We start from the raw sequence: 24,107 nt of genomic DNA on the forward strand, positions 1-24,107 counted from the left end.
CTGGGCAGGGCCAGGAATTGGACTCGATAATCCTTGTTGAACCCATCTCAGGATATTCCATGACTCCATGCAGGTCCCTGGATAGCAAAGTCAGCAAGTGTTGTTAGGCTGCCCTGGAAGGTGCAGTAATTCAGCCCTGCTACAGTCAGGACAAGGCAGGTGTTGGGCTGTGAGGCTCAGCGAGAGCATGTGAAGGGATGGAGAGGGCATGGGGTTAGGGGGATGTGTTTAATAGAGCTGCAAAAGGAAAACAGGGCTTGTCCTGGGGCTGTTGGATGCTCTGCTTGGTGTCCTCTGGCAGCGGAACTACTCCTGATGTTCTTCCCAGAGCCTGCTCTTGCCTGACAGAGAGAAGGTGACTCCTTCAAACAGCAGAAGAAATAATTTACGGTGATCATCAGACTGCAACTTCAGGTATTGTTCAGTTCCCCGAGTGTTTAGTGAGGGAAATTTCAAGGACAAGCACTCAAACTCAGAGAATGTCTTGAGCCTGAACTTGGTATCTAAATCTGAGCTCTGTTATGTGTTATACTATCACAGATTATAGCTAGTTCCTTAACACCAGGGCTTATTTTTACAGCAAAAAACCTGCTGTCTCTATCCTGCATCTTTTTATAACATAAATTTGGCTACCTCTTAAGCACATGATTGACTGATTGGTTGATTTATTTTATGCATGGCTTTATTTTGGAGTAACCTAAAAGGATCCTTCCCTTTCCTCCATTAGCCTCATGCCATTATTCCAAGAAGCCAGGCCATCCCCCCAGATCTGCTGGGCTGGTTAATTGCTCTGCACACACGAACGGGTGCTAATCAGCTTTCTTTCAAGCATGTGTTCATATGTCAACACTTTTGCTTCTGTCAGAAGCTTAAAAATGGAAACAGTTTTCTCTTTAAGAAAACAGGACCCAAATAAGGAGATGGTGGAGTGGTGAAGATTCCTCTAGTGAGCCTGTTCCAGCTCATTCCTTAGAAAGGCTGTGGATGGAAGATCAGAGAAGGGGCCAGTAGATCTGGGATTTGTCCAGGGGTCTCTGGGTTTAAAGACCTGTGCAACCACTTGAGCTCATTTTCCCTGTAGCTTGCCAGGGTACAACTTCTTTCTCTGCCCAAGCTGTTAAAAATCTAAAATTTCACTCATCAGATTCTTTCAGTTGCGAGACAGATCCAACCCAGCCTTGAGCAAAAATGGAAGCTATCAAGAAAAAGATGCAGATGCTGAAGTTGGACAAGGAGAATGCCATTGACAGAGCAGAGCAGGCTGAGACGGATAAAAAGGCAGCCGAGGACAAATGCAAGCAGGTAAGTGGAAATAAAATCACTGGCTGTGTGTGTGCTGTGAAAATAAGTGTCACAAAATACCGTGCTGCAATTTTCTGATTCAGAAAGCAAAATAATTTGAAGTCAGGTTTTCTGTTAATCTTCTTTTGAAGTTTTTTTGCTTTTTGTTACACTTATCCAGCCAGGTCTAGGCAGTAACTTGTCAGCCATCTCAGTCTTTGCAAAATTAACATCATCCTCAGATTTATTAGCAGTACTTTGTCTAAGTTTTCTTAAATCTTACATAATTGCCTTAATTTTCTTGTGCTTTTGATTCCATGGAAAAGGCCTTTACTTACTCAAAATCAAAGCTGCAAACCTTGACACCTGTAGGACTACTGCTAATAGAGTCAGCTGTGTCTAAACATTAATTAAGCCTCTCCTTGAAGCAAATTAATAAAGTTCAAGTCCTTGGTGCACAGAGTGCTCCTTAGAGGTGCCAACTAAGACTCAACAGTAGATATGTTCTGTCATCTTTTGTCAAGAATAATCAAAAATATCTTAATTTGGATGTTCTGCTTTTAGCTGAATTTTAATGATAACATTTTCAGTTCTTTTGCTTTTCAATGTCTTTATTCTGGGTGTCTACCTCCTATTTGAGCTTTGGTATTTTCAGAACAATCTTGAAATGTAAGTTGACTACACTCTCAAGTTTTTACAGCACTCCTTGTAAAATTACCACCTTTCCCTTTTACATTCTCTAAATGTGGCTGCTTCTACTACATCTTCCAGACTGCTCTAATATGTTATTAGCATTCATTTGGCCTAATATTTCTTTTTCTTTAGAAAAATAAATCTTTGATCTTACTCCTCTTTTCTGAATTGTCTCAAAATTTTCAGCTTTTTTTTTTTTTTTAATGTGGGCACAGTACTCAAGTAGTGATTTTAATATTCATGCACAAAGCCAGCATCACCTTCATCCTGCTGCTCAGTGTCCCTCTGTTAGAGCACCCAAGCAAGGTTTCAGTTCTCTCACACTCTCTGGTTACTCTGAGTAAAACTATTGCAACGTAACAACGTTCCAGAATAGCACACTACCAAAAATGTCTTCATCATTGAAACTAAAATGAAGGAAGTGCACCAAAACACAAACTATTTTGATAGACTAAATTTGTGTGAAGGTGGAGCTAAACAGATAAATCAGCTTCTCAGCAGACTGAGCTGTTTTGAGTTGCAAATGAAAGGATGGAGCAGATGGGTTTGCAGGCCCACCCTTATCAGCAGCCAGCCTCTGATAACGTGAATTCTTCAGGGAGCATGAGGCAGTTTGTCATTAAACAGTCTCCCAGCAGGTTATAAATAGCACCATTCTAGTGAATAATATGGATTTATATGGTATGGAGGAGTCTGAGCCTCATGGTAGGATGGAGCATATCTTGCTGGGCCACAGTTAGGGAATAATCCGGGTTGGAAGGGACCTCCCGAGGTCGCCAGGTCCCTTCTACAGCAGGGCCAGCCCTGTTCCCTCCCACTTCCATTTGGGTTGAAGTGTCCTGAACCTCCCACAAAGGTGATTAGGGAACCACCACTCATTTTTTCCAGCTGTACAGGAATTGAACAGTTTCCTGATAAATCACCAAGTCTGGGAACAAACACAGAGGCATAATTTAAAAACATTTATAACAATGCTGCAAAACTGATTGTTGCAGAGTGTCCAAAATAAAAATGGGGTGAAAAGGGGCTTATACCAAATTATATATTAAACCAGATCCCATGCGTGCAGTGTCAGAGAATGTTCTTCAAGGGTGAGATGTTTTTAGTGATCTTTCCCTGGCAACTGCTACCAGTCATTTTCAGACTGTTGTCCCCAGCAGAACTTTGATCTGGTCTTTTGTGACTCTTTGTATGTTAAAATGAAGTTAAACTAATACTAAAGAGAGGTTTTATCATATTAAACTGTATCTGATACTACATCAGGATGCTCACTTTGGGGGTTTTCTCTCTTGAAAGGTAGAGGATGAGCTGGTTGCTCTGCAAAAGAAGTTGAAAGGAACTGAAGATGAGCTGGACAAGTACTCAGAGGCTCTCAAAGATGCCCAGGAGAAACTGGAGCAGGCTGAGAAGAAGGCCACTGATGTATGTACCCACTTCCCTGTAACTCTGCTGTGTGTATTTTGTAGGTACTGCACTGTTATAGGAACGGCTGAGAATTTCTATACTGCAGCACTAGGCTGAGGATAGAAAGGCAGGGTTGTGGTGCAGGGATTTTCTCTCCTCTCCCCTCTGCCGGAGGGAGCCAGAGCTGTTCTGCACAGAGCCCACGGCACACGCAGCTGCCCCCGGGACACGGTGCCACTCGGGGCTCGATGGACACCCAGAGAGCTGATGGCACTGAACCGGGGGGGAAGGAGTGCTGTGGGTGGGGATTCTTTAGAAAAACTGAAATCTCCTTTAATCAAGTAAACAAAATCGTGATCTTTGCGGGAAGCAGGGACGGCAGCAGGGCTCCAGCTGTGGCGTAAAGATGCCCTTTGCCTCCATCCCCAGGGTTAAAGAGCAGCCCCGGCTCCCCGCCACACCTCGGCCGAACGGCGGGCAGGGCCCGGCAGCGGCGTCACCAGCCCCGAACCCCCCCTTTTTGGGACCGGGAGGTGGGGCCGGGGAGCGCGGCCGCCGGGGGCTGCATCCCCCCGGCACGGGGATGGCGATGGCGATAGGAACAGGAACGGGGACGGGGATAGGGATGGGGATGGCGGGGGACGGGCGGGACTGTCCCGGCCCTGCCTGCGCCGACTCCCCAGTGCTACGTCACCAGCTCTACCTCCACCTCCAGCCGCGTGACGTCACCGGGCCATTGAAAGGCGCGGGGCCGCCACGTGCAGCACCTCCGCGCCCAGCCCGCCGTCCGCGCCGCGCCCATGGCCGCGCCGAGCTCCCTGGAAGCCGTCAAGAGGAAGATCCAGTGCCTGCAGCAACAGGCGGATGAGGCGGAGGATCGCGCCCAGGTCCTCCAGCGGGAGCTGGACCTGGAACGGGACCTGCGGGAGAAAGTGAGACCGCCCGGGGCTGCCTGCTCGCCTTCTCTCGGTCGCTCTCTTCCCGGGCTGCTCCTTCCTTCCTGTCTCTGGCTCTCTCTCGCTGGGGCGCGCCCGGCTCTCCCTCGCTGCGGGAGGACGGCTCGGCTGCCTCCATCCCCGGGCTGTTCCCGCTCCGCACGCTCGGCCCGCGGGAGCCGCCGGCGCTGCCGCAGCGCCGCGCCCGCCCCGTCCCGTCCGGTCCCGTCCCGGGGGGAACCGGGCGCGGCCCCGGCGCCCGCTGCTTCTCGCGCTTTGGGGCCGATCCCTGCGGAAAAGGGACACCCATCGGCCACGGGTTCGAGCTCCCGTGGGCACCGGGGAGCGCTTGCGAGTTTAGTAGGAAATGGCTGTTTTAATTAGGGAAAAGCGCTGCATGACACGGAGCGGGGAGTTCCCGCCTCTCGGCGCCGCACCGCTGGCTCCGGCACAGCTGGGGAATGTCCGAACTGCTGCAAAATAACTTTCCCTCCTGGTTTTCTCACAGAGAAACGCGAACTCTCCACTAGCGTGCGGCTCTCCCGGGGCTGGACAGCTGGTTTCACTTAGATTTGTGTGTAATCAGCCTTCCCGGCATCTTCCTGCTATTTTATCACATGTCAGCGAGTTAGTTTTACCGTATAAGGACTGCGGGCTGCTGCTGGGAGAGGTGGAGCCAGGCTCACCCCAGCTTCCCAGTGGCCCCGGCTCCAGAGCTTTGGAATCTTGCTGAATTAAAATATGACTTAAAAGTGCCCTGTCTAGAGGAAGGAGTTGCTGCCACAGAACAGATGCCAGTTTTGTACGTGATCGATGCCTTGTGTGTAAATCGAGAAAGTTAAACACAGCACTGGGTAAAAAACAAATGAAATGTTGGATAATTTATGACTAGAGGAATCCTGGGTCAGCTTCCATTTGGATCAGCCACTGAACTCCTTTCCAAGATGGCTCAGCTGTGAATGGAAACCACTTCCTCCAGCTTAGGAGTGGTCAGTGACCAAATTTGCAAAGCTGCAGCAAAACACTTTTTTTTTTTTTAAAGTGTTTTACCATAAAGCATAAAACAATCACCCTTCCAGAGTCTGTAGCCCATAAAAGTCTTTTTTTTAAAAAAAAGTTAATCTTAGAGATGGCAATCCTGCTCAGATTTGGGGACAATAAAGTGTGCAAACCTGGCAGTTATGAAAGCAGGGCTTTATTTTTCTTCAAAAACAAACAATTAAAGGAGCCATATCTTAATAAACACATATTTATGGACACCAGTTTGTCCATGTTGTCTGTATCAGGCCTTTCTCCCGGCAATCTCTCCATTTATAAGTTAGTCTATTTTTTATACATTAATAGCACTCCAATTACTGAGCAGTTTATTCAATAATATACAAACCTTATCAAGAAATGCTTTCTGCCTAATTCCTTAAGTAGCACAGGAAGCAAAGTGAACTTATTTTAAGAACATATCTAATTTTGCCCCAAAAAAGCCTGACTCTGCCATGTTGAGGCCAACTGTCAGGCCCAGCTGACCATGAAGATTCTTCAGTGTTTGCAGGCTCAGGAGCCAGGATGGAAAAGGAACTGGCTCAGACCTCAGCAGTGGGTTGTGACTGTGGTCCAGGATGGAACCAAGGGCAGAGAAACCAACAGTGAAGGTTTTGGAACTAAGCCATTATGGGAACAGTTCGTTTTTTAACTGTAGATAGATTCTGCCCGGTAAAGTGATCCAAAAATCCTTCGATCCTCTGGCAGTCCTGTCCTTTGTTGTGTGGCAGGAATGATAAGTACCACTGAAAAAAAAGAAAGGACAAGCACACACTCCATACCTTGACATTCCTGAGATGCCACAGTTTAAGCAAACAAAAAGCAGAGGCAGAAGGGCCCCTGGAGCTCCGGGGAGATGCCATTGCAGTTTTAGGGGAATTGCTTAGTTGGGAAGGTTTTCCAGTGGCCTGTGTAACCCCGGGTCTGGGTGGTTGTTTCACAGGCCGAAGGGGAGGTGGCAGCTCTGAACAGACGCATCCAGCTCGTGGAAGAGGAGTTGGATCGTGCCCAGGAACGACTGGCCACAGCCCTGCAGAAACTGGAGGAGGCTGAGAAAGCAGCAGATGAGAGCGAGAGGTATGTCCCTTTGGGACTTTCTTTGGGTGAAAAATTTAATGTATATGAATAAAATATTCCTGTATAATTTAGTATCTGCAGATCAGAGACTCAGAACTTCTTTATAAGCTTGAGTGAGTAATTCCTTTAGCCTTGAAGAACATGGAGGGTCGTAATGGGCCATTTCTGGGTTACAAATATCAAATTCCACTTCAGGACCTTTGAGACAGAAGTGCTAAAACGCTTCTACATTAAACACTCTTTGCCTTCTGCAGGGGAATGAAGGTGATTGAGAACAGAGCAATGAAAGATGAAGAGAAAATGGAGATTCAGGAAATGCAACTGAAGGAGGCCAAGCACATTGCCGAGGAAGCCGATCGCAAATACGAGGAGGTAAAAGGGAGAAGGAAATGGTGAAACGTTCAGGAGAGCTCTGAACAACAACTTCACTCCCCGCTTTAGTTCCTCTTTGTGCACTTGTTGATGCTCCAACCTTGGAACATTCCCAGCAAGGAGGAGTTTTAATAGTGACTTTGCAGCGTCAAAGCGCTGCAAAATCTTAACTAATTGGGAAGTCTGTTATGTCTGGGGGGGGGGTGATTGATTCTAATTTCCTCATTCCAAAGGAAGCAGGAGTGTAGTGCTTTGAGAGAAATCTGTAAGGAAGCTGTCCCTGCCCGTGGCAAGGGGGTAGAATGAGATGATCTTTAAAGTCCTTCCCGACCCAAACCATTTTGGGATTCTGTGAACTCCAGACTGGCCTGACAGAGCTGTTGTGTCTTTACAGGTTGCCCGTAAACTGGTTATTTTGGAGGGTGAACTGGAACGAGCTGAGGAGCGTGCAGAGGTGTCTGAAGTGTGAGTAACTGTTTAGAATACACTGAAGGTCAACACTATATTTCATTAGAAAAATCTACTCCTGGTAGGCAGGCATGTAATCAGTACCTGTAGAAAAGCTTGTTTGTACATTATATACCCACTTTTCTCCTTTCAGACTTCATTACCTCCTGCCTTGTATGTTTTAGATTCTTTGAAAATTAAATCACACTAGTAATTCATACTTTTATTATCCCCCCATAGTAAATGTAGTGACCTTGAAGAGGAGTTAAAGAACGTCACAAACAACCTGAAGTCTTTGGAAGCTCAATCTGAAAAGGTTGGTTCTTGCAGTGAACTAAGGGGTACAGGCAAAGCCAAAACTTGTAAATAAAATTCATAGAAATAAGCCAGAAATACAAAGCAAGTGAGAGGTTTTAGCTGCCTGGCTGTGGCTCCTGCTCCATGAGTTCTGCCCACACCAGCCTGAAAAGCCTGGGGAAGAGGAGAAAACCACGGAAATGGTGTTTGCAGCTGTTGTAAAAGGAAAAGTGGTTATAAATAGGTCACAGTTTCATAAACATTTATTATTGTTGCTACAACTTCCCTTAAAGAATGTTTATTGTTTTCACAGTACTCGGAAAAAGAAGATAAATACGAAGAAGAAATCAAGATTCTCTCTGACAAGCTGAAAGAAGTGAGTTTGGCCATCCCCAAAGTCTGTATTTTGGCATCATTTCTTTTAAGAGCATCCAGTGACTCTGTTTCAACTTTTTTTAGGCTGAAACTCGTGCTGAATTTGCAGAGAGAACCGTTGCCAAACTGGAAAAGTCTATTGATGACCTGGAAGGTATGGAATGGCTCAAATTTCTTTAAAAGTGGTTGGTTCCAAATCAGAAAACAAATTTTAGGAGTGAGTGGTGGGTTTTATTGGCAAAGGGCAGCAGCACTCATCAGGTGTATTGGTAGATGGGTGTGATGTGTCTACTGGGAAGTTCTGAAAGAGGTTTTCCTGCAAAAAAGTTGGTAACAACAACCTGCTTTTGGCCAACTCAGGGACTCAAGGGCTCGAGATCCCAACCCTACTTAATCTGCTTACTGAAAAAATAATTGTGGGATTGCAAAAAGGAAACGTAGGTGAAGCTCCTGACCGGGCAGCTGTGTGGGTGTTTTGCTTCCCTTCTGATACTCAACCACGCCTCTGTTTTCTTCTCTTGTTTTCCTCCCCAACTGCTTTGGCTGCTGTTGCCTTCTGCCTGTCTCCTCCTCCTGTGGCCTCCTCTCTTCCCTGCATTTTTTGCTGGCCCTGCTGACCGACAGACGAGCTCTACGCTCAGAAGCTGAAGTACAAAGCCATCAGTGAGGAGCTTGACCATGCCCTCAATGACATGACCTCTTTGTGACCTGCCCCTGTGTGGGGGCACATGGGGGGCTCCCTCTCGCTGCGTTTCTCAAGCTTTTCTTGCCTGTCATCCCTGTCACTCCTGTGCCACTTCCACAAGTGACCCTTCCACCTCTGTGGGCACTGAGCTCAATAAAACACGATACCTCTACCTGTCAGCCTTTGGGGTTTCCTTCCTTGGGACTTACCTAAACTGTGCTGGTGACACCACCAAAACCATGTTCAGCTCCTCACACAGGGAAGGGCAGACACAGCCAGGGCAGGACCTGGCACTGGCAAACACCTCAGTTTTAGTGTTCCCAGGACACAGATGGCAGCAAAACGCTTTGGGTGCTTTTGGTGTGTCCTTGTGCTCCATCTGCCTGGTTAAAAACCTCCCGGGGCAAGGAAAACCCGGCAGGACGTGTCCTGTACATCACACATTAAGTCAGAACACAAGTCTGTCACTGCACAAGAGACGTGGCCAAAACCCTCCCTAAAATGAGAGCAATTGCCAAAAGATGCTCCAGCTGTAGAGGTGTGTTAAACACGAAGGTAAGTTACCACAGGTTCTATTAAAAGGAAAAAGCTGTAAAATAACGTGGCTTAAGTTGTGTTTTCCTTCTTTCCCACTAGAAAAACTTGCCCAAGCCAAAGAGGAGAACCTGGGCTTGCACCAGACACTGGACCAGACGCTAAACGAACTGAACTGTATATGAGAGGCAGGGACCTGCCAGTGGCCAAGGAACTGCCCCGTCCCTGCAGCGCTCCTCTCTCCTTCTTTCTCTCTGTATCCTGGGAAAGCCAATTAAGTTATGACCAGCACAGCCACGCCGGAGGCTCTGGGTGTCACTCGGGGACCTTTTTCCCCCAGACCTCCCCAGGGAGCCCCCGTGGAGCCCCTGCGTGCCCCGCCCGTGGCTGCCCCGCACGGTTCATGACTCCTTTTGTATAACCTGGTAGAAGCTGTACCCGGGCAGTGGCGGCACCGCCCTGCCCTTCCATATTAAAAATTTCTCTCAGAACCGAGGTTTCCTTGTGGGTTTTTGTGGCGCTCCTCTCCGCGTGACGTCACGCTGGGCAGTGGCAGGATGGCGTCACTGCCACCGCCCGCAGGAAGTGACTAGGCGCGCCCGCGGGGAGCCAATCGCAGCACCGCTTACACCCGGGAGGAGGGCGCGCACCAATGGCATCGCCGCTTACACCCGGCAGGGGGCCGCCCGCCAATGGCGCGCCGGCTCCGCGCGCTCCCCGCCTGACTCGGCCAATGGGCGCCAGGGGGGCGGGGCGGGGGCGGGGCCCGAGCCCGCGAACATGGCGAAGACCTACGACTACCTGTTCAAGCTGCTGCTGATCGGGGACTCGGGCGTGGGCAAGACCTGCGCGCTCTTCCGCTTCTCCGAGGACGCCTTCAACGCCACCTTCATCTCCACCATCGGTGAGCCCGCGCACAGGCGCTCACGGGCCCGCGGGGCGCCGGCGGCGGGGGTTGGCTGCGGCCGCCGCGGCTCCAAGCCCGGGAGGGGCGGGTTCGCTGAGCCCGGGGGGACTCCGGGAGGGGTCTGTGAGGGGCTGTTCCGCCTGGTCCTGGAACCTCCGCCCGGCCCTGGAACCTCCGCCTGGCCGTGGAACCTCCGCCTGGTCCCGCAGCCCCGACCCCGCAGCCCCCCACTGTTCTCCTAGTCTCGCAGCCCCGGCCCGGTCCCGCAGCTCCTGACCCGGCCTCACAGCCCCGGCCCCGCAGTCCCCGGACCGGCCCCGACCGGCCCCGCAGTCCCCGGCCCGGCCCCGACCGGCCCCGCAGCCCCCCGGGATCCGGCACGGGGGGAGCTCTGAGGACGTGAAACTAGAACAGCGAAATCGAAAGGCAGAGCGCTGGTTTGGTCTCCGGGCAGGAGCTGTGAGTGATTTCGTTGCTTCTCCTTTTCAGGTATCGACTTTAAAATTAGGACGATAGAGCTCGATGGCAAGAGAATCAAACTGCAGATCTGGTGAGGCTCCTGTGCCGCGGGGGGTGTCCGGTCACCGGGGGGGGGGTGTCCGGTCACCGGGGCTGTGCGTGGGGACGGCAGTGTGGTGCTTTTATTCCAGTTGTGCTGTTCAGTAGTTTATGGTATCTTAGAAGCTCAAACTCGGTCCTAGTGCACCTAAAGACTGGTTGGAGTTAAATTCTTTAACTCTTCGGTGGTGTTATCTCGGGTCAGTGCTGGGGGTGGTGTGTGAGCCCCGTGTCCTGTCTGTTCCAGGGACACGGCCGGGCAGGAGCGATTCCGGACCATCACCACCGCCTACTACAGGGGAGCCATGGTAGGAGCAATCCTGGGATCTGGGATAAACCACCTGGGAGGGTCAGGGCAGCTGGGGCTGAGGTGGGACAGGCACAACTGACCTTCTGTGCCAGGCTGGACCCTCAGCTGTGCTCCTGCTCCTGGCCATGCTGGGCTGACATGGGACTTTGTAGAGGGACCTTTCCCCATGTTCCTCTCTATAAATACACATCCTGCACCCCTTATCTCGCTGCCATTAACTGTGAACCAGCTGTGTTAAAAATAGTCCTTGTTAAGTTGCTTGTCTCTGCTGCAGATGAGCCTTTAACTCTTGCTGAAACAATCTTTCTCCTTCTGACCTTCAGGGCATCATGTTAGTGTACGACATCACCAATGAAAAGTCTTTTGAAAATATTCGGAACTGGGTCAGGAACATTGAAGAGGTAATTTCTCTACTTGCTGACTGTTAAAGGTGCTGTTTCCTCCTCTAAAAGTGATTGAAGCTTAATTGCTTCAGAAGTGTTACCCTTCTTGTGCTGGAGGGTACTTGGAAAATAAATAGGATGGAAATCAGTAACGTTTGATGTTCCATCCGTGGGATGGAAGTCGGTAACACACTGACTTGGCTGGCAGTGATTTGTTGGGGGGGCCTGTTGTGTGATTTGTTGTGTTGCCACTGTACTCTTGAGGGCACCCAATGTGATGGTTTCCTGCCACGACAAGCGATCCAGGAGCTGCCGTGGTGCTGGGATGAGGGGTTGGGGGAGCCTGGAAATCTGCAGGAGGTTCTCAGCACCAGCATCTCCACGTTGGGTACTTGAGTGGTGCCTCCTGTGCCTGCCAGTGTTGATGTACAAAAGCCAAGCCCGGTGTCTGCTCTCTCTGTCCCAGCACGCGTCTCCAGACGTTGAAAAAATGATCCTGGGCAACAAATGTGACGCAAACGACAAAAGACAAGTTTCTAGAGAGCAAGGGGAGAAGGTGAGTGCTCTGTGGCTTTGATGGATCTCAGCTTAGGCTTTTCAAAGTCTAAAAACTGCTTTGATTATTGTCAGCGTGGCACCACCTGAGTGGAATGATCGAACGTTCTCCAAGCTGTCATGGCAATACATTTCCCCCCTGGGATGAAAAGCTGAGCCTGTGTTAAGGATTCTTGTTGATTGTCTGTCAGGTGCAAGGCAACGAGCTGGATTTTTCTAAGAAAAAGGATGTTAGAGCTTGACATTGAGAAAATGTCTCTTTTTGGCTGAAAGCCACCGAGACCAGGTAGGTGGGATGGTGTTTTCTGGCGTTAGTCGAGGCAGGGAAAGTGCATCTGCACTGCAGGTGTTACAAGGTGTCAGTGCAAGAAGAAAAATAAAAGAGGAAGGAGCCGATTAAAACATGTGCAGGCTGTAAAAGAGCAGAGCAAAGCTGGTGAGAACAGGCCAGCAGCAGTGAGATTTAGTTCCTAATTGTTGCAAGTTGTTCTGTGTGAGTAAATCCCCAACTCCGGTGGCTCGTGGCAGGAGGGGCAGAGCCTGTGCCCGGGGGTGTGTTTGGAGCTGCTCCTGCAATTGTTCAACTCATGTGAAATCTGCTTTTGTTCAGCTCGCTGCAAGCTTTGGGATTAAATTCATGGAGACCAGTGCAAAAGCAAATATAAACATAGAGAATGTAAGTACAGACCCCTTCCTCTGATATTTATTGTCTTATTTGTGCAGACAGACAGCGGGGACAGGTACCTGTCCATTGTTGGGTACAGGGGGTGGGTTGTTAAACACATTTCCCTGCCTTCCATTAAGGTGTTGTTTAACTAAAATTATGCTAATTTATGTAAATGGAACTTGGGGCTTAGGACACCACAGGGGTGTTACAGCAAAGGGCATCAGGGCAGCACAAGGGAAAACTCAGCTCATGTCTTTGTACTCAAGAACAGGATTGATAAAGGACATTTTCCCGCTGCACAAACCCTGGGTGGGGCTTTTGGGCTCAAAAAGGAGGTTGTGGATATAGAGAACCTGGAGCAGGGGGAGAAAACCTGAAAATTTGATGTTCTTGAGGAGTTTGGTGTATGTAGAAACTCAGCTTATTGCTAAACAATAAAGTATATTAGAGTTGGAATATATTTGTTATTTAATTTATTTGTTAGGGTACATTTTATTTCCCCTGTAACACTGAACTGTTTGACTTGTCCCAGGCGTTTTTCACTCTTGCAAGAGATATCAAAGCAAAAATGGACAAGAAGTTGGTGAGTAACTTATTTTGTCCATGCTGGATTTAAATAGGAAAAAAAAAAAAAACCAACAACCAACCAAAAGCCACATTGCAAGAACTTTTCACAGTGTATAAAAATTGTATCATGGTCTCTTTCATAAGGGATCACTGAAATGTTCTAGGAATGTGGTTTTAGTTCTGTCAAGCTGTGCTTTGACCTTGGCTTGTAAACAACTGTCTCTGCATTTCAGGAATTAGCTGAGGTTTTCTAAATAAAATGATTTATTTGTTTTATTAAAAGTCACGTGGGGGTTAGAGCAGTTTAATGATACTTCTCACTCTTGGAGTCTGAAAATCATATAAATCATAAAGATAGAGGAGGCAGGGTAGAAGATTTAAACTGTTTCAGAATAGGTATAGAACTAATGTTTTTGGACAATCTTTGCAAAAGCATCCTGAGCAGTGACTGGGTTATTTTTTTACAACAAATAAATACATGTTGGTTTGTTCTTTATGAAATATGAAATGAAGCTGATGGGGGTTCCTTCTGCTCTTACTGAGCTTTCCACCCTCATGTGTTCAGACATGAATTGATTGACCTGGGATATTTTGGGTCTTGCTGGCCATTCATAAGTGTTTCAGCAAGAGCCAGACATGCCCTTTAATTTATTATCTTTTAATCTCAGCTGCCTTTGTGTTAATATAAAGAAGAAACATAGATGCAGTGTGAGCTATTAAAGCCAAAAGCTGCAGATGCAGCTCTAGAAATTTTTGTCATGCCTGGTTTAAGACTGAGAAATGAGTGAAGCCTCCTGTTGGTTTTAGGGAAGGTTTTTGGGTATGTCAGGCTTGGCTCAAGAGAATGACCAGATGAAAGACGGATGGGAGAAGCTGTGGAGTGTAAATGAGTAACTGAATATTCTTTGCCTCTTCAGGAAGGCAATAGCCCACAAGGCAGCAACCAGGGAGTCAAAATCACACCAGACCAGCAAAAGAAAAGCAGCTTTTTCCGATGTGTTCTTCTGTGAGGGACACGGCCTTAACCTGAGCTGGACTGTGCCTGTGCTGAGTGAGGTTTCCTCTGTCTGTGGACTTAAGTGCTCCCAACAAACCTTGTCTGGTCACAACAAACCCTGTGACCATCTGAATAAGAAATGGTTTATTTTGGTAATTGTTTGACTCTTCAGTTTTGGAGACGAGGCAAGTTCATTTTTGCCAGCTCGCCGCTGGGCGCGTGTGCTGTGTAGCAGAGGGGGAACAGATCTCACGTGACCCGGGGATGCAGCACCTTTGCTGACAGACTTCCACCTTTGCTGACAGACTTCCACCTTTGTGTCCGTAACTCTCATGTATCCAGTGGAGAAGGATGAAGTTATGATCAAAACAAGACCCAGCAATGCCCATGTGAATAAAGTCCAGGTGTGTGTACATGGTACATGTGCATACCCAGTCTGGAGCTGCACAAGGAACGGTGGCATCAGACCATCCCAGAAATGCCCCCAGGGGAGCAGTGCAGGCTGGGGCTTTCTCAGGAGGTAGGAGGGAGCTTTCTGCACCTCCACCTCTTTGCTACTGCAGAGAAGCTCCTTTGCCTGTCACTTACTCAGTTGTGTTACTCTTGACAATCCACAAGTACAATTGACGTTCAAAAAAAATCCTCCTCGAAGGAATCTCTATTTTTTTAAAAAGCCAAAGTGTGCTGTAAATATAACGGATCCTTACCATCAGGAATTTATCCACATTAGACTTGATTGATTAATTAAGTACTCCAGATGTTTAGATGTGTTTGACAGGAGCTGATGGCTGCAGCGAGTCCTGGGCGGGTGATCTGTCATCTGCTCTTGGAGAACCGGGTCAGGGTCAGGCAGGGACACTTAAAGCAAATTTGTCACCTTGCAATGGGCAACTTTTCCACTCTCCAGCTGGGAATGACCCCAGATCTGTCATGAAGTAGTAACTAGTTTTAAGTAGTGACCAGGAAGTGCCACACTGCTCCCCGTGGCGTGTTCCCATGCACACTTGCTCACATGCAAACAAACGCTGCACATCCCCTTTCCCAACACAGACTCTTTCCGACTGACCTTGCCTTGCTGGGTGTCCCAGTGCAGATGTCAGGTAGCAACAACCCGTGTCACTGCAAACGACACCAGTCCTCCCAGCAACAGGCTGGGAACTCATTCCCCCAAACCCATCCGTGACGTGGCCGTGTGTGAGATGCAGGAGCCACGTTCAGCCCCTGCCAGGTTGGGGCTGCAGCTCTGATCTCAATTCTCCTGACTAAAGGAGCCAGTGAGAGCATCTGCTTCTGAGTCTGCTGGGCAGTGATGGTGTGTTTGATCCCTGCAAACTCCCAGCTGTGTCCTGCAGCTCACTGGGGCTGTAACATGCTTCGTTTACATTGACAACTGCACTTAAGGGTAGAATTGAAGTTGATTTTAAAGTTGTTGAATTTACTCACCGGTTTTGTTTTCTTCCAAGTTTGTGGTGGTAATCTCTGGCCTCAGAGTAGCACTGGTAAGTGTTACTGTAGTTAAAGATCTATCATAATTACAGATCTGTTCATAATTAACATTATAAATCTGCAGCCTGCTACTGGGTTCAACAGGAATGCTGCCTGTTCCTCTGAAATGGAAAAAGGATATTTCACTGTGTACGTTACTGGTTTATAAAAATGCATTTTAGATTCTACCAACCTTTTTTTAATAGCAGATTACAACAAGCTCTGTCATGATTAAAGCTTTCCTCTAACCAGAACCTTATGAGGATTTGGTTTTTTTGTTTACTTGTGGCTTTTTAGCAGCAGGACTTGGTGATTGTGCACCGTAGTGGATTTACACACAGATGTATTTGTAGGATAAAATCACTGAAGCCTCACTGAAGAGTCTTCCAGACACTGTGGTTCAGAGTGTAGTTAACCCAGAGCTGTAGCTTGGACGAGCAGCATCTCTGTCTTGAGATAAGGATGGTTTTAAAGAGAGAGTTTGTGCTTCAAGAAATGATTGAGGCAGAACTGGGGAGGTGATAAGGCATGGTCTGAGTGCTGTTTTCCTCCACAAAACTGATCAGTGTCATGATTTGCTTCTGGCTCAGCAGTAACTGTGGATTGTCTCACATCCATATTCTGCTTCATACAGCCAGATGTTGAGCCAGACTTATTTTTCAAGGTGACTGGAAAAATAAGTGGTTTATCTGACTTGACACCACAGGTCTGCCTGTGGACAGTATCAATAACTCATCTCGAGCTGGGGAAAGCAAACCATGTTCATTTACAAGTGGGTGAAACTTGAAGGATGGAATTGTGATTTTTTCCACTCATTTTCTAAATCTCAAGTTACTCTTTTGCATTCAGAACTCTTTGTGAATACCTTCTGTTTGAACTTATGCTGGTTGTTGCACATGTTTATGTACCTGATTAGAGCGTGATTTCCTTTGAAATGGTTGGTTTGACTCAATGAACAAGTACATTATTGCCTGATCTCAGGAAGTTTTATGCAGTTACTGTGACTACAGCCATCACTATCCTTCTGGGTATGCAGGCTCTACCCAGGCATTAAGTCTGTGTGAGCAATATGAAACCTAAAATGCAAATGTAAGAGAGGAAAAGGTGAAAGACACTGCACTGCACCTGTGCTTGGCTCTGTGTCACTAAATACAGGCATCAAATCTTGGAGAAGTACGATATCTGGTTGGTGTTTCCATCACATCATTCAGTTACTGTGTTTATTGAGTGTTATGGAAAACACAATTATCAGAGAGGCACTGGGGAAATACATTCAGTAATGTATCTAAGCTTTCTTTAGCTAAGGAGGAAAAAATCTGAAATTGGGTACAAAATCTGTAAAACTGAGGAATTTAGGTAGATCTGCAAAACCAAGTGTGCACACTACACATTCTCAGTGTCTGAATACCATTAAAATGTCAGGTAATGGATTAACAATGGGTTTGTAGAGAAACAAGCCCATTTTTGAGCACGTTCTCAAATTCCCTTACTTCAATGAGTATCATGGAATTCTGTGGTTGCCCTTATTTTCCAGGCTGGTTGCAATATTTGGGATGGTCCTCACCCTTTTGGGTGCAGAGCTGTCAGTGGGTCAGTAACTGGTGGAACTGCTGTTCTGGCACTGATTTAACACCCATGCTGTGTGTGTCCTGTGCTGATGGGCACAGCTCATGTTCCCTGGCATCAGAGCCTTATGCCAGCGTCAGAATTCCAGCCTCAGATTTATAAATCCTATGGATTATTGTAAGTCTCTTTACTGCTGCTGAAAATTCTTTGGTCTCTCCTTTCATGTGAGATGCTGATCATCCCCCTGACGGTTGCTGAGGGGTTGTTGTGGGGGTGTCTCTGGCTCAAAACTGCCCTGATTTTGTGTTTTCTTGGACTTGTTTGTGCCAGGGGGGGAAGGAACAAACAGCTGTGTGAGGATGGGCTCCTTTGTTCTAGAAGTTACAGGGCTGAGGGAAGAATGATGACTTGTGTCTTCAGTTCTAGTTTAAACTAAAGATCTGCTCAGTGGAATGTGGATGGGAGCTGCAGTCTGAGTGTTCCAGGCTGCCTCCTTCCCTGGCCCATCTCTCACTGATCCCTGGAGTTTCTGTGGTTGACAAAGTTTAGCAGCTGGAAAGAGCAGCTTTCCAGCCTTTCTGCAGGAACCGTGTGCTCTGCCTGGAGCGTGAGTTGGGACTTAGGACTTCCTTTTGAAGGGAACTTAATGCATCCCAAAATCTGTAAAAAGAAGTGTAAATTGTGTTTTTAGAATGACCACTTTGGGCTGCCACCCTTCCCACGTTACAACTGCTTTCTTAAACCCTTCTCGTTGATTTTCATGTTTGTATTAAAGCTGTTGTTTATTACAGGACGTCTGTTTTTACTCTGTTGTACAGGACCCTGAGCACTGCATAAATAAACTTCTTATGAAAAGAGAATTTTACAAACTTAGTTTGTCAGTTCTGTTTGTCATTTGTGCATATGGAGTCTGGTGTGGAAAACAGGGGATTTCTGAAATTAGAGAAGAGGGACAGAATTTGGGGAAGGGTTTTTTATCAAAGTATGCTGACTTTCTCATTATAAATCCTGCACTCTGGAGAAAACTTCTGCAAATTGATTAATTGGAGCATTTATTAAGACTCTAAATGATCAGAGGAGTTGCTTACACAGTTTTGATTAATGACAGTGTTTTGGAAACTATTCCCAAGCGGGTTTTTTCCTGGTTAAGGCATTTTCTTGGGAATTTTTCGAAGCTATACAAGCTCCTTTACTACCTGGTGGTATCTGAACTTTGAAAGAATACTTCCCATCTCACTGTCCAGGCCAGGTTTGCTCTAGCTGAGGGGGGAATAGACATTTTGTTAAATTCCAGGGAAATCTTGCTGCAGAGCTTAATTAATTGATCCTTTAAGAGAGGTAAACAAGAACAGTTTTCTGACTGGTTCAGTTATCACAAGTTGTCCTCTTTGCCCCTCTCATTTTGTGCTCTTATGGTTGGTAATCTTGGATGAAGTGATAGTTTTTTAAGGTTCCAGAAGTGCTTCCATCCATGTGTTTCACTGGATTCAGATCCTGATGTGAAATGTGCTGTTAACAAGAGGAAGCCACGATCACTTATGTGTCACTATGCAAAGGATTAACTCAATTAATTCTAGGGCTGTACTATAATTGGAAACTTTATTTCATGAAGCACTTGCAAGGACTGGGTACATTAAATAAATGCAAGATTTGAGTGCTGCTTTGTGTGAAATGTGCATCAGAACCACATTAACACCATGTCAGGCACTGAGTGAGCAAATCTCATGGACCTACCAGTGCAGCCTGAGTGCTGATATTAACTTTTTAAGTTACAAGGACTTTTTGTCGTATAAAAAGTACATCTGGAGGTTCAAAAGCAAGTCAAGGAGCCTCCAGGCTTTTTTTCAAGCATCTCTTTTCCCAGTCTTTGCAGCTCTACTAGAACCTGCCAGGGAAGAGTGGTTATCTATGAAGGCTGAGGAAACATAAAATAGACACTTCAGAGGCTTTTGACAGAGAAACTAAGAGCAATTTTTGTGTCAGAAATGAAAAGCAAATGTTACCTGAGGAAATCTGGGGCTCGTATGATCATGTGCTGAAAGTCTTCCAAGGACAGTTTGCCATCATTGTCCACATCAGCCTCGTAAATCACCTTCTCACAAACAAGGCTGACTTCTTCTGGGGTCAGCTCGTTTCGGGTTAATTTGTTAACAGTTTTCTCTAGGTCTGATTTGCATATGTAATCATCGTTGTTAAAATCTGACAAAGGAGACAAAAATTAATTTGAATGACAGAATTTCAGCATTTTACGTGGTTGGCTGCCAAGACCCAGCAGGAGGGTTTAGTTCCCAGGATGTGATGGATTTATATCAGCAGAACTCAGACCAGAAAGGAAGTTACCTCTGTGTGCTTGTAAAAAAATCAGTTACAAAATAAAAGCCTAATCATTTCTCCTTATCATGTATAAGAGTAACAACTGTAAATAGTTTAGTGGCTAAACATAGTGTAGCCATAATTAAATCATTCCAGCAAGATTTTGTTCCTTTGATATATGGTTTGTCTTTAGCTGATCATAAAGAAAATAACTGAAAATAGTCCCTTAAAAAAGTTAAATCTTTAAATTTGTCCTTGGAGAAAAAAGCCTGCACTGTTATTCCCTGCCTCCCCCTCCCAAATCCACCCTACAGATTTATGGGCAGCCAAATCCCTTGTGCTGCACTTTTCCAAGCAGCTCTTCAGACAGAAATATTTCTTAAATGTTTATCAGCTCTTGAAAACCGCAGATAATTTCAGGCTGTAAATTTTGTAGTAAATCCTGATCCCAAGTAAGTAAGAGACAAAAGGATAAAGAAAACCAAAAGTTTTTAGTAGAGAGAGAACAAACACTGAGATGGAATTAAAAGAAATGCTAACTAGAAATCATTATAATGAAGATCTTGCATCCCTGCATGAAGCTGCAGGATTTCCCCACTGTTTACTTTTTATGCATGTCTCACTCACCATAAATTTTAAAAGCATAATAAGCTTTCAAGTCTCTGGGAGCCATTTCACTTAGCACTGAAAACATGTCCAGAAAATTATCCAAAGTCATGTTGCCGTCCCCGTGCTCCGAGAACACCTCTGCAATCCGCTGCCGGAACGGGTTGTCCTGGGAAACACAGGAGCAAGGGGAGGTCATCCTTACCAGCATTGATTGCAGTGCAGATAAGGCAGCTGGAGCGAGATTGGTTTTGTTGAAACCTCTTTTTGGCAAATTCTCCCCCCTCTGCCCTTCTGTTCGTGTCAGAGGCAGCCGCAGCTGCGGCCGCTTTAAACTTTGTGCGGTTTCAGGGTGTTTTTTGGGAATCACCAGAAGCTTCCAGAAAGACTTCTGCCGTCAATAACCCAAATTTATTTGTATGTCAGGCTCCCAGCAATTAGTCCTGGATGAATTATTAAAATAGGGCAGATTAAACTGCAGTGTGTCACTCGAGTCGTGTGCCTGGCTCGTACCTTGAGCTCTGGCATGCTGGCAATGAGCTCGTAGGGCAGTGTCACAGCTGGTTTGTCCGTGTAGTCGAGGGGAACGAGCTGAGGGGCCAGATCTCGGTACCTGTAAAACAGCCTGAGGCAGAAAGAAAGGCTTGTTTGGTGAATGAGTCCTTTAGACCTCTGAGAACAAGGTGTTTGCCTCCTCCACCTCACTTTTCGCTCTTTTCCTCCATTACCAGATGGAGATGGGTCACTAAGTAACATATATGTTATATATATATTATATATCAAGAATATTCTGAGCTGGAAGGGACCCACAGGGATCATGGAGTCCATCTCTTTATATATATAACAAGTATATCTATAATATATCACAGAATCATTATGTTGGTGGTGGAAGAACCAGTATTGAGAGCAACACGGTGTAACTGGTGAAAAATACAAAGCTCCATTATAGAACAGTGAGGTGAAAATGCTTACACAGCTCATGCAGCCAAACCCCTTCACACCTGTATCCAAACCCACCTTTAACAGTGTCAGGTTTATTCTACAGAGGGGTTCAGGCACGTGGAGTCACTGGGATGTGTGTTCATGATAACAAGGCACAAGACCTTCAACCTGAAGGTCCACCTGATTTGTTTCCAAACACACAAATGCTGGTGGCAAGGCAGAAGGGATCTGTTTGCATGGTGTGGCCAAAAAACAACGGGCTGAAACCGGAGCGTGAAAAATTCCGTTTAAACGTCAGAATAAAACCTAAAGTCGTGGGCAGGGAGAGAGATCTGGGATCCACCCTAACAGGATTTTACCCATCCCAAGTATCTTCCTGTTTTTCCACAGAACTCAGGTTCAAGAGACAGCAAATGTGCATCAGGATTGGGATGCATTGACCACTTTTTCAGCGAGTCTTTGCTTTCTTCTCGCGCTAGAGAAAGGATCCCATTCACAGCTGTTACCAACAAAACAATGGGAGAGAATTTTAAAAGGGATCCTTATCAATAATAAATGTCTTAATTCATGACATAGTTATGGTTCTGGCCTCTGTTTCCTATGGGGAAAGGGGGCAGATACAGATTCCAGTTTTTACAGAACCATTCCTGTTTTATCCTGTCTGAAATCCATACGCAGGTGTCAGGGTTCTGAAGTTCTGTACAAAACTGTCCCCTGTGCTCTGCCCTTCAGAGAAACTGCCAAAAAACACGTGTGGTGGCATCTTGAGAGCAGAGAAATGGAACAATTCCCTTTCTGTTCACACACCCAAGGGTCAGGGAGGGCAAACAGAGCTTCAGTGTTGTGTATGTTACTGCCTGGGTGAGTATTTCTTACAAGAGGAGAAGTTCAGGTTTTCAGTGAAGACTCTCAGTCCCACTCCCGATCTTGTCTTTATCAGAACCTTTGGCCAGAGATTAAATGGAGAGTTCAGTGAGGCACATGAAGGGGGGAAATGCACTTTGAAGCAGCAGTGTAATTATTTATAAGCAGACATGAAGAAAACTTGACACAATCATTAAGGATTTATGAAAATCAGGCCAAGTATTCCGAAGAATAACAGTATATTTTGAAGCATCTGTCATAAAACAATGTGAAACGTGGATGTTGCTGGCAAAGTATCCACTAAATGTAAGTTGTTACAATAAATAAAGAGGGACTGGTACATAAATAAAAAATTCAGAATTCTGTCTCAGTTTAGGATAGATAACACAGAGTTTGTACATTAAAAAAAAAAAAAACAACAAAAATACTAAGATTGCCCAAAGGTATCACTTTAAAACCAATTTTAAAATAGATTTACGCAAATTTAAAATATCTCACCCTATATGTAGCCTGCCTTTATAGCAATCCATGTCCTTTACCCACAAAATGCACACAGAATACTCACCTCAGGATTTCTTTCCTTGTGAAAAATGTGCAGTCCTGTGAAACAAGAAAAGATAGAACATGTAATGAGTTTTTAGCAAGCATTGGCCCAAACTTTTCCTGTACAGTGACTTAGATGAAGTTATATTGTAAAATACATAACTAAGCATTAAAGCTCTCTTTTTGGCATATAATGAGAAGTATTTAATAACTGTTCTTCCTGAGATAAAGATCAAACTATATCACTAAAATCTGTGGTGTAATTCAGTACTTCTACTTATTAATTTTTAAAAGAGATTGTTAAAAAAAAAAAAAAAAAAACACCTTTACCATTATTCAGCGTTGTGTTCAAACAGCCATTTAGTTTGGTTTATACCTGATATGCATCCAGTTGCTCTTGAGTGAAAATGGTTTGCTTATTGCCCATTTCAAGCTGGGAATGGCGACTTTTTTCCCATCCTTCTTTCCTCAAAGGCACCTTTATAGGTCGTCTGGATATTTGGTTATTAAAAGCTGCAACAATGAGGTTGAGGTACAGCAGAGGATCAGGTAACCAACTTCCACAGGCTGCAAAGTATCATAACAGGAGCATTTCATCAAATCTTTAGTCTGGCTGCTTGAGGCTCTTATCCAGCAGCACTCACCTGTCTCCTGTGAGCACCACAAAGACTCGGGTTACAGCATTTAGCAAAACAACTAATAGCTGCTCATTAGTGCCTTTGAGCAGCAGGTATTCGTGTATCCCGCTTTTTTGTGCCTTCAGATACGGCAAATTAACTGAAAAGTGTTAGCAGTATTTTCCTTCTTTAAGAATTAACGCCAAATGCTGGTGATTTGGTAACCACTCCTTCTTTTCCTTCTCATTCTTCACAGAATAATTAAGGTTGGAAAAGCCCTCTAAGATCAGAGTCGAACCACTAACCCAGCACTGCCAAGGTTACCACTAACCCGTGTCCCCAAGTGCCACAGCCAAGTTTTATGGACACTTCCAGGGATGGTGACTCCACCAGTGCCCCGGGCAGCCTGTGCCGGTGTTTTCCCTTCGTGCACGTTGGGTGCTGCTAATGGTAGTTTGTACTGGAGGTAGTATCCATAAATTATTTACACATGGAAGTTCAGAGTTAGTCCCTTTCCAAGTACAGCCCCTCTATTATTAGGATTATTTAGTAATTTCCGTACAAATTACGTAACCCCAGGGAACTTCTCCACATTCCCAAAGGATGGGTCTGCACCTGGGCAGGGTCTTTTTGACCTATAAGTGTGATTTTAATATTATAACGAAGATAGTTCAGCTCTAGGATACACAGACCTTAAGTCCTTTGCCAAGTTAGCCAGGTATTTATAGACATCCATCACCATCTTGATTTACTACATCCTTAAATCTTGTTAGTTCCCAGATGTCCCTGACTAAGGGATGCTCCTGCTGCCCCTTGCACTCATTAGGTCTCCTCCCTTGCTGATCAGGCTTAAAAGTACATAAAGAGCGTACACCAAAAAACATCCTGACTTTAAGAGAATCTTGACATATTCCACATATTGCGACAGTCCCGCCCCGGTTCCCCTCACGGAGGGTCGGACGAGGCTCATTCTATCCCGGTTTCCCTCACTGGGAGGGCGGACAGGGCTCGTTCCCGGTTCCCCTCACGGAGGGTCAGAATGGGTTTATTCCCAGTTCCCCTCACGGAGGGAGCGCACGGGGCTCGTTCCCC

At 46.0% G+C, this 24,107-nt stretch overlaps 4 protein-coding genes across 15 annotated transcripts in view; 3 read left to right on the forward strand and 1 right to left on the reverse strand.

The window, feature by feature from the left end:
- Window positions 1-233: 233 nt before the first annotated feature.
- On the forward strand, window positions 234-9,626 carry TPM4 (tropomyosin 4). Of its 4 annotated transcripts, XM_017833650.1 has the most exons (10): window positions 234-414; window positions 1,145-1,302; window positions 3,271-3,396; window positions 6,292-6,425; window positions 6,680-6,797; window positions 7,192-7,262; window positions 7,485-7,560; window positions 7,855-7,917; window positions 8,001-8,070; window positions 9,238-9,626. In XM_017833650.1, exons 2-10 carry the CDS (start codon window positions 1,189-1,191, stop codon window positions 9,318-9,320), a joined length of 855 nt encoding a protein of 284 aa, XP_017689139.1. In that variant the 5' UTR covers window positions 234-414; window positions 1,145-1,188; the 3' UTR covers window positions 9,321-9,626. The 4 variants fall into 4 exon arrangements, with proteins under 4 accessions (XP_017689139.1, XP_017689140.1, XP_017689141.1 ...); XM_017833651.1 differs by lacking the exons at window positions 234-414; window positions 9,238-9,626 and adding an exon at window positions 8,541-9,218 and having other exon boundaries at window positions 965-1,302; XM_017833652.1 differs by lacking the exons at window positions 234-414; window positions 1,145-1,302; window positions 3,271-3,396 and adding an exon at window positions 4,103-4,310 and having other exon boundaries at window positions 9,238-9,397.
- Window positions 9,627-9,888: 262 nt separating this feature from the next.
- RAB8A (RAB8A, member RAS oncogene family) lies at window positions 9,889-14,261 on the forward strand. The gene is made up of 8 exons (XM_017833666.1): window positions 9,889-10,039; window positions 10,532-10,592; window positions 10,848-10,908; window positions 11,234-11,311; window positions 11,760-11,849; window positions 12,459-12,524; window positions 13,048-13,098; window positions 14,000-14,261. Exons 1-8 carry the CDS (start codon window positions 9,916-9,918, stop codon window positions 14,090-14,092), a joined length of 624 nt encoding a protein of 207 aa, XP_017689155.1. The 5' UTR covers window positions 9,889-9,915; the 3' UTR covers window positions 14,093-14,261.
- A 3,782-nt stretch (window positions 14,262-18,043) lies between these two features.
- The window catches only part of CIB3 (calcium and integrin binding family member 3), a 7,185-nt gene continuing 1,121 nt past the window's right edge, over window positions 18,044-24,107 (reverse strand). For 2 of the 9 annotated variants that reach the window (XM_017833661.1, XM_017833658.1), the window contains exons 2-7: window positions 22,775-22,965; window positions 22,421-22,455; window positions 20,563-20,674; window positions 20,071-20,218; window positions 19,134-19,329; window positions 18,044-18,639 (exon numbers count right to left, since the gene is read on the reverse strand). In XM_017833661.1, the coding sequence (XP_017689150.1) occupies window positions 18,618-18,639; window positions 19,134-19,329; window positions 20,071-20,218; window positions 20,563-20,674; window positions 22,421-22,455; window positions 22,775-22,825 (564 nt within the window). In that variant the 5' untranslated portion in view covers window positions 22,826-22,965 and the 3' untranslated portion in view covers window positions 18,044-18,617. Of the gene's footprint in view, window positions 18,640-19,133; window positions 19,330-20,070; window positions 20,219-20,562; window positions 20,821-21,350; window positions 21,491-22,420; window positions 22,456-22,728; window positions 23,967-24,107 lie in introns of those variants that run through there. The other 7 variants (XM_017833657.1, XM_017833659.1, XM_017833656.1 and 4 more) reach the window with 7 other exon arrangements.
- FAM32A (family with sequence similarity 32 member A) overlaps window positions 24,040-24,107 on the forward strand; it is a 1,448-nt gene continuing 1,380 nt past the window's right edge. Inside the window, exon 1 of the mRNA XM_017833664.1 lies at window positions 24,040-24,105. Coding sequence (XP_017689153.1) covers window positions 24,055-24,105 — 51 coding nt within the window. The 5' untranslated portion in view covers window positions 24,040-24,054. The remainder of the gene's footprint in view (window positions 24,106-24,107) is intronic.

This window comes from Lepidothrix coronata, unplaced genomic scaffold (assembly GCF_001604755.1).
Source record: "Lepidothrix coronata isolate B3197 unplaced genomic scaffold, Lepidothrix_coronata-1.0 Scaffold219, whole genome shotgun sequence".
NCBI classification, from domain to species: domain Eukaryota; kingdom Metazoa; phylum Chordata; class Aves; order Passeriformes; family Pipridae; genus Lepidothrix; species Lepidothrix coronata.

Coding starts and splice junctions, on each gene's coding strand:
- RAB8A (XM_017833666.1), top strand. CDS start 9,916: ATGGCGAAGACCTACGACTACCTGTTCAAGCTGCTGCTGATCGGGGAC. Junction 11,312..11,759: donor GGGTCAGGAACATTGAAGAG/GTAATTTCTCTA, acceptor TCTCTGTCCCAG/CACGCGTCTCCAGACGTTGA. Junction 12,525..13,047: donor CAAATATAAACATAGAGAAT/GTAAGTACAGAC, acceptor GACTTGTCCCAG/GCGTTTTTCACTCTTGCAAG.
- TPM4 (XM_017833650.1), top strand. CDS start 1,189: ATGGAAGCTATCAAGAAAAAGATGCAGATGCTGAAGTTGGACAAGGAG. Junction 6,426..6,679: donor GCAGCAGATGAGAGCGAGAG/GTATGTCCCTTT, acceptor TGCCTTCTGCAG/GGGAATGAAGGTGATTGAGA. Junction 8,071..9,237: donor GTCTATTGATGACCTGGAAG/GTATGGAATGGC, acceptor CTTTCCCACTAG/AAAAACTTGCCCAAGCCAAA.